The sequence below is a fragment of the Centruroides sculpturatus genome, unplaced genomic scaffold (genome assembly GCF_000671375.1).
Source record: "Centruroides sculpturatus isolate CEXI.00-Female unplaced genomic scaffold, Cexi_2.0 scaffold3492, whole genome shotgun sequence".
NCBI classification, from domain to species: Eukaryota; Metazoa; Arthropoda; class Arachnida; order Scorpiones; family Buthidae; genus Centruroides; species Centruroides sculpturatus.
The window spans coordinates 769-9,602 of NW_019387582.1; the positions used below are offsets into that span (position 1 = coordinate 769).

The 8,834-nt window shown below is 32.1% G+C and overlaps 1 protein-coding gene across 1 annotated transcript; it reads right to left on the reverse strand.

Moving 5' to 3' along the window:
* Positions 1–2,330: 2,330 nt before the first annotated feature.
* LOC111616508 (protein BTG2-like) lies at positions 2,331–4,702 on the reverse strand. Its single transcript, XM_023357912.1, has one exon. The coding sequence runs from the start codon at positions 4,427–4,429 to the stop codon at positions 3,845–3,847; it is 585 nt and encodes a 194-aa protein (XP_023213680.1). The 5' UTR covers positions 4,430–4,702; the 3' UTR covers positions 2,331–3,844.
* Positions 4,703–8,834: the final 4,132 nt, after the last annotated feature.

The window sequence follows — 8,834 nt, forward strand, 5'->3', positions numbered from 1 at the left end:
TTTAATTACAAATTAACATAAATTAAAGACTGTAAATCATGATATAAAGACTTAAAATGTTATTTTAATATATATATTTTCCTCGATATGATGAATTTAATTCCCTAAATTTATATAACGTTATGAGTTACTTTTATCTGAATATCATGCCAATTATATAAACAACTAGATAATAATTGGGAAATTTGACATTCTCTACTTTTCACAAATTACTGCATAATTATAATTAACAAATCAGATTATTGGTAATGACAATTTTGTAATCGCATTCAGCTAATATTTCTACAGATAATTGGCTTTTTTTCAGGAATTTAATGAAATAAAAATCAGCAAAAAAATTTTTTTTTTACAAGAAGTTGGTAATTTATTCGGATATTCAGGAAGATTCGGCGATTTAACACGAAAGCATCTCCTATTAAATAATAATAATAAAAAAAAAACGAATGTAAATATAAATTTTATTATTAAGTGAGGAAAACAGGCTCCTGTGATAAATAATCCTGGAATGACGAAAGAGTAAAGGAAAAGGAAAAGCGAAAAATTCAGATTTCACTTCTGGTTCGACGTCACAGTGTTGCAATAGATAATGAGTCAGCAACGAAATTGGCAAAAATCCAATCTTCTAGAAACAAGCTGGAGTAAGATCATGTGATGTTTACACACCAAATAGAATTTACTAGAAATAAAAAAAAAAAGGGAAGGAAGGAAAAATGTATCCTACCGATCTTTTAAACGCCATAAATTATTATTAATTAAATAATTTTAAATGAAGTTTTCGAAATTAAAGTATCAGAATTTTACTATTCCTATTTTAATTAATAATTACGGCTATTTTTACACTTGTACTAATTGAAATGGATCCATATGGTATATTTTCTTTAAAGAAATAATCCACGAAAAAAGTGACTAACATCTGCTGATGAAAGCAATGAGCTTAATTGATTTTAATTATTGAACACGAACGGATCTTCATCATCATATTTTATCAATTTTTGTTAAATTGGCGTGATTAAAAACTTAAATTTCGGTATTATATGTTTAAAATTTCAGTTAAATTAAAATTTAATTAGATTTTATTTACATATTTACTTTTTAAAATTAAATATTTCTTGTAAATATATCGCTGGAGAATTACAAAATTTAGCTATCGAATTTTATTTTCTTTATATAGAAAAAAAAATATCGTTATCATTTTAAATATTTAATATATTTTTCTATTATTTACTTTTCTTTAATACAAAATATTTTCGAATTTACAGTTTAGATCCTATTTAAGTAATGCTGAATATATTTATAACATAAGGCGTATATTATTTTAAAAGTTTTATATAGTTAGAAAAGTAGACGAAAAACTTTAAAAAATAAGAGTTTATCATTAATATTTTAGTTCTGTACTCTTGTAAAAGAATTTTTTTTCCTCCTGTAGCCAACAGAACATTAGTTATTGGCATCTTTATCCAATGCTCGGAGGACAAGTTCATCTAAATGTATGAAATAAAATTTTTTCATATAAAACCATTAGAATATATTCTTTTATTTATTTTCTTACTTATTTTACCCTTCGATTGCAACACTCCTACGATATTAATTTTAATCTAACTTGTTTTTTACTTCCTCTAAAAATACATAAAAATGTATAACCATGCCAACAGATATGCCATTTCACAATAAAATCATTCCTTCCATTTTATTTTTTCTAATCGCATTAATCATTTGCCTGTTTACTTTAATAATTAAGCAAAAAAAAAGTAGAGAGAGATACATATACAGCCGCATATTAAATAAATTTCGAAATTTATCTATCTACCTTTAACGGAAAAATTCTTTTAATTGAACTTTAAATCACGTCTCTCATTATTTAGAATTCGACTAATCATCATTATATATATTTGATTTTAATTAAAATTTCTTAATATGATTTATTCGAATTTCGCCAAATGTTTAAATTTTCTATGTTAATTTTCTTTTTAATTCTGTTAGAAATCTCGGTCTTAATAGTGATTATATGTTTATCTTATTTAATTTAATTTAAAAAAAATATATATATAAAGTTAGATTGATCAAAGTTTAAAGATTAGATTATTGTTATTATTATTATTATTATTAGTTTTTACTTGTAACCGGAATTTAACTCAAAGAATTAAAAAAATAGAAAGAAAAGAGCCAGTTCAAACGGTTACAGAATTAGGTTAACGAGGAGCTTCAAGCGTTTCAGTTGTAATCGAGGTTAGGCAGCTTCCTCCTCCTCCTCTTCGAGTTTTGAGAATAATAATAATAATAATAATTAAATAAAATAAAATAACACAAAAGAAATAATGCCGACACTCCTGTTTCAATTGCAATATCCACAACTTTTATTTGGTTTTTTTCACTGTACAAAACCTCCTATATTACGCCACTGTACACACAAAATATCTTATTTTTTATTTTTACAGGTTTTTATACAGGAAGAATTGTACAGTCAATTTTTTTTTCAGCTATCTTAGTCCGTGGAAGTTTTACAAGATGGTCGATAAGATAAGCTGCAACAGCTATTATGAAATTTTTTAAAATGAAAAAAGACAATAATGCACGCAAAAAGTACAAATTTTGCTTTTGCTTACCCCTGAAACTCGGTCTTATCTAGATGCGTGTATATATATATTTATATATATATTATACATAAGGTTTTATAATATATATATACTTATATATAACATTCCACAGAAACTCTACAATATTGAATGACTGTTTTTGTGCTGCTACGGTATCTCTTCTTACAGGCAACACCCGTCTTGAAAGCAAAAAAAAAAAGGAGTAAAGAAACAAGAAGAAAAGCTCTGTCGGTTTGTTGTTATCTTGTAGAAAATAGGAAAAACTAAGGCCAGAAACGACGGGGACTTGAAAATTAATAAAAGCGGAAGAGGACTTCACAAGTCCTTCTCCCTGAGATCATTGCGTCCCCTTCCCACTTGCATCTCACCTTTGATCTAAGGCTAACTGCCTGTCAAAGGTCAGCTCAGCCTGTGACGGTGCATTTACATAATCCCCATATAGAAAATTGGCTGGTGTTTCTATCACTGTTCCCTGTCGACGGGTCGGATCCAAACTTAACTGGATGAAACAACACGATGCCAACAAACGGCGTCAACGCGAGACATTACACACATTACAATGGATTGTGACATTTTCTTGGATGATGAATAAAAAACGAAACAAAAAAACATGATAGTTTAAAAAGTCAACAAAAAACGACTAAACGATTCTGTTGATCGCAGTAGGTGGAGATGTATTTTGTTGTTTAAAAAGAAAAACAGATCACAGTCGTTTAGGCTTCGTGTCTTCCATTGCAGAGATACTTTTGCATTCGTTCGCCGAGGTGCTTGGTATCTTGCGTTGGCGGCAATAATCACATTATACGAGCTGCAGCTGGTAGGTTTGTCCACTGGCAACAGACTGTAAGGAGGGAACGTCGAATTTTGCACCGTCGGCGAGCTAAAGCGAGAGCTGTGGTCCCTGGTTTCGAGTATATTGTACTATCAACCCATGAGAAAAAAAACACAAATAGATTGTACTTTAACTGTGGGATTTGGCCTTTCTTCCCCCACATAAATTTTAATTTCTAGGAATTTTAATCCCTGAAAGTTAAGGGTTTTTAGTTTAAAATATTACTGGGACGACTAGGTTGCCATTTTCAACAGCCCTACTGTACAAGGGGCCCCTGAGTATGGTATCTCGTCGTCCGAGTAAAAAAGTCCGATCGGGACTGGAAAACAGAATTGGTGGGTTTTTTTAAAAGAGTTTTTTTGATGAGAGAGACAGGTGTGATTGTGTGAGAGATGTTTGGCAGTAGAAAAACCTACCCTTAGCTGGAGACGTATGCCGCCAGTTGTTCCAGACCGACATTCCTGGAGTCCATGATGAAGGAGTCCCATCCTTTGGATGCCCTGATGGTATCCTTGCAACTCGGTCTCGGAAACTTGCTCAAATGGTGGCCATCCATCATCACTTGTGACCGGTAACTATTTCCCATTTCTTGCGAGGAAGCCATGCTATGGAAATAGTGACCGATGTTACTTTCGGAAAAATGGTTACTGGTTCCGTCGTACAGAACGCAAATGCTGCCATTTTCACCAATCCTGTAAGACACTTCTTTAGGATCTATCCACAGCGTTAACTCGTTGGGAAACAACTGACGTAGACTAGCCTCATCCAGGCCACAAGCACTGCCTGCTTTGGCTATGATAGGATCCATTTTATGATTGATCCTGAGACATCGATACCCCGAACCCTTGCAGGGCCTCTCGGGGAACCAATGTTGCTGATAATGATGCCTGAGTAGTTCTTCTAAATTTCTTTGAAACAGTTCCAATTGAACCATGGTCAGACTATTTCCCAACCTGAGTAGGTTGGTAAGAAAGCTAGCCGCACTCCTCACTTCTAATTTCATGACCACCTTCGTAATGTTGAACAGTTCGTAATATGTTTGAAACAAACTCCTTGTCTGGCCAGCTTGCCGGCTGAAAGCACTTTCACTGCACACAGATCAAACGACGACGAGCACAGAACACTTATCCGATCTGTACACTGGACGGGATTTTTTTTGTTTTTTTTTTTGGCTAGTTTTTCTTTTGGCTATACACAACGGCAGCTCTTTCGCCGAACCCGGCTGTCCACGGTCCCGCAGCTACCACTCCTTAACTTTCACAGGCTCGTCGGCTTCATCTCTGTCATTTTTAAGGGTCCGGCCAGCCAACCAACGTCTACTCCATATACGTCATCAGCGAGATCATCTAACGACGCCCAATAGGAGAGCAATTTTCTGAAAAAAGCCAGCTGAGCTGGGCGGACGAATCAGCCTATTGGAGTAAGCGTAGAATCCCGCTGCGAGGCTACAACTTCATCCTCTTGATCGTTGAACCGTAAATGGTACGTAAGACTGCTGCTCAATGAAGTTATTGTCTGCTTCTATGCTGTAGAATAATGGACGAAGGTAGCGTAGGCGTCACGCATTGGAGGTGCTCAAATCGGCTTCGCATCTGCCGTGTGTTTTGTCTCATCTTCCATTCTATGCATTCTCGACATAGGGCCCTTCTATTCTTTCCGCGAGATTCGAGAGCTAAGATAGAAATAATGGCGAAGTGCTGACGTGTCGTACTGGTTATTGGCCTGCTGATACCAGATTGGGGGTGAGTTAGCAGCGGCTCGTTGCTAATTTTTCTATTTTCTGTATCTTTTAGAAAATTTTCCATCGTTTTCTATACTTTTTCTTGCATTAAAATGCATTATTCAGCGATTTCTCTTGCTAAAATTAATTTGTACGTTTCCCTCATCACGCATATACACGTTAATCTTAAATAAGTTCAAATTGATTGATTGAAGAGCTGCCTAATTTCCATTAACTCGTAGTTATATATTTTCCTGACAGATTTGTTGTCAGAAATGCCGATTTTCTTATTTAATATTAATTTATGGTCGTTTAATAAGTTAGAATTTAATCGATTTTTAAAGATTCTTTCACGTATAAACCCCATATAGAGAATGGAAGCGAAAGAAATGGTGTCTTTACTAATTCCATAAGGCCAATAGAATATTCTAGAAATTCTGTATCCGGCACAAAAGTGCGCAGGGTGAATCTGGCAACAGTGACGAGAACCTATTAGGGCAACAGGTGTTATATTTCCTGCAAAGTTTGTCGAACTTTAAAATCCGCTGTTGAATTTCTGAAACCTGATCCTAATCCCATTTATTATTGAAGCAGGCCTATAGAACTGCAATCGCACATTTATCGCTAATGTGATACTTTCTGCTTCTTGAACAATAATTTTCCTGAATAAACATTTTAATAAATGAAATCTAAAGTTTTCTAAATCAAAAATCAATTTATCTATTTTAATTATTTCTAATTAAGGAGCAAAGGTTGACTTCATAACTGGGTCTTGAATAGTTTATTGTTTAATTCGATGAACTGCTAGTAACTTCACAAGGAAATAATAAAGATATATCTGATTGTACTATATTTTATAATATAAAATATTCCAAGGATTCAGATTATTTTCTTTTCTCGTATTTTTCCGTATGAATTCTGTAGAGAATTTGCACGCAATATTTTAAATCACAGAATAAACCTGATAAATATAGATTTAATGCGTGTATGTATGTATATAAAGAGAAATGGTGGTCCTAATCAATTGGTTACCCCTCTAGTCAATTGTCGAAAATTTCTAAGACAAGGTCATATTGCAGGCCTATCCAGCTAAATTTTTTCATATATTTCATACTTTTTTAAAGCTAAAGAACCGGTTAGTTATTACTGTGACATCAAACTGGATTAAAAAAGCAGTCGTTGACCCTAGTAAGAGAGAAGGTCCAAATGAGTCGGGAGGAAAAACAATGCTTGGCCAATAAAAGTGCTCTGCCATTCAGGCCACAACTGTAATAGTCTCGAGTCAATAATACATTTATTTATTTTTTTTTTTAATTATAATCGGATAATTGATCTGCCCTGGCAAACAACACGTAATGGCATAATTTAGTCGGAAGCTAATCTGTGATAGATCTGAAATCCGATAAGTTAAAGCAAAGGCCAGAACTTTAAACTGTAGAATTTATTATTTGTTACGGATAACAAATTGCGCATTATTCTTCCTTTCATGTATAGATTTGTGGATGGCAATATGAGAGATAAGCTCCTTTTATCGAAGATGGCTCTCCTTTGTTAAAGTTTTACCTTTCAAATACGTTCTCTTCCCAACTGTATGGATCAACTTAGTCCTTTTGTTGGCTCAATGAAACGTGTAATTACTCTTAAACAAACTTAATTCTGTACCTTAAACAATTTTGATATTGTTATAATATAAATTTAAATGTATATAATTTGTAAAACTGAAATAAAAGAAGGAAAAAAAGCATTCTACGAAATGTCTAGTGATTAATTTTCATTGCGTATAAACCATTCAATTCAGTTATTGAATATAAAATTAATTAAATTACAGTATAAAGAATTCTTAAATATATTATTCTTTGAATATATTCACATTAACAAGTTTTAAAGAGAGGCAAAATATTAAATAAATATTCATCCTTTAATTAATTATAATTTGACTTTATTCAATTGCATATAATTTAAATGTTTGAAAGTTTTGAAACTATTTCAATAACAACTGTTAATTTTATGCATTTATTTGAAAATTGTATAATTAATTTAAATAAAATTTATCATTTCTAAAATGAAATAAAAGTCCTCAATATACGAATATTAGTCGATCCTTTTATATATAAATAGAAGAATATTCTTAAAATGCTTTGATATTTCTTAAATTATTGACGATTTTTGTATACTACATAATGCCCATTTTTTCATGAACGTTTTTTGTTTTTCTAGAATAAAAATTCAACAAAAGATTAGGCGGGAAAGACTTAAAACCAGCAAATTTAGTAGCTCAGAGTAATAACAGTCAACATTTAGCCTCTTTTCTCTCAATATATCTACACAATAGTTTGTCCCATTTACTTCTAAACAACCAAATCGCGCTTTTGTTCCGGAATATGAAAGGCGCTTCCGACTATTCTGGAATTTTTTGTCTTTTTTATTTTTTTTTAAATTCTCTATTGAAATCTATTATTTAAAAAAGAAGAATTTACTCTGTAAATACATCGATTTTCGAACAGTTGTTTTTTTTTTTTCGAGTATCTATTCTCAGTACAATTGGTGTACGTCTCTTTTATTTAAACTGATATAAACTTCTCAAAGTAGATCCAGTGAGAATAGCCCAAACTATTTATTTGTTTGCATTATAATCCATGGGAAGTTCTATAGAAGAAGCGATAAGATCCGCTTACTTGTTGGTCATTTTCTTTCAGGATTCGTGACAAGAATTTTTAGAATTTATTTTTATTTTAAAGATTTTAATCGATGCTTTCTTTTCTCTTCTTTGTGTAGTTTCAAAAATAATATTTTATTTTTAAAAAATCCTTAACGTTCTACTCGATATACAGATAATGTATAACTAACTCCCTGAGGAGTAGCGAGTTTTCCTTACATTGAATAAGTCCAACATTTTATACAATAAAAATTACCTCAAAAAAACCCTTTATTATTATTCTAAATATCTAAATTTAATTCAAAAAGACGATAATATGATGAAAAGATCTTATCTGATGTTTCTTTTGGTTCGAAATCAAAGTTAATTTCAAAAGTATGAGGCCCGTAGGGATGTTGGACTCTGAAAGGAAAATTTCCGGAGGGATCCGAGTGAGGAGGGATTTTGATATTTTCCGACCGGAAACCTCTTATAGAAGCTACCAGCGGAAGAAAGGAAGCTCCTGGGCAGGAAATAGAAACTAGGAAAGCTGAGTTCAGTCGTCTTTTGTAGGCAAAGCCCTAAAGGAAAGCACCAGATGTTCTTTCTTAGTAATTGCAAAGCAGAAAAAGTAACAGACGAGTAGCATGGACATTGCTTCCCCGTTTTTCTTTTATCCCTTTCTGAAAAATACATTTATTAATATGACAAAGAGTTTGATAAATTTTCACGATTTTCGATCATTAATTTTGTTCGTGCCAAAATTCTTCAAACTTTATAATTTCCACGTTTTGGTTTATTAATTCTTTTCCCTGTTAATAGGAGTTATCATGAAAAGTAATGTGTTTAGAAATATGCAAGATTGATTTATTTACAGTTTGAATATTTTATGAGAATTTAAATCCATTTTAGATTAAAAATTCTCCAACGTGTGCCAATTTATATAGAAATTAATAAAATAAAATGCAAAAAAAAGAGAGGGGAAAAAAACACAAGAACGGGAAACTGCTACAAATTTATGCAAACTTTTCCATTTCTGCAGTTCAATGTTCT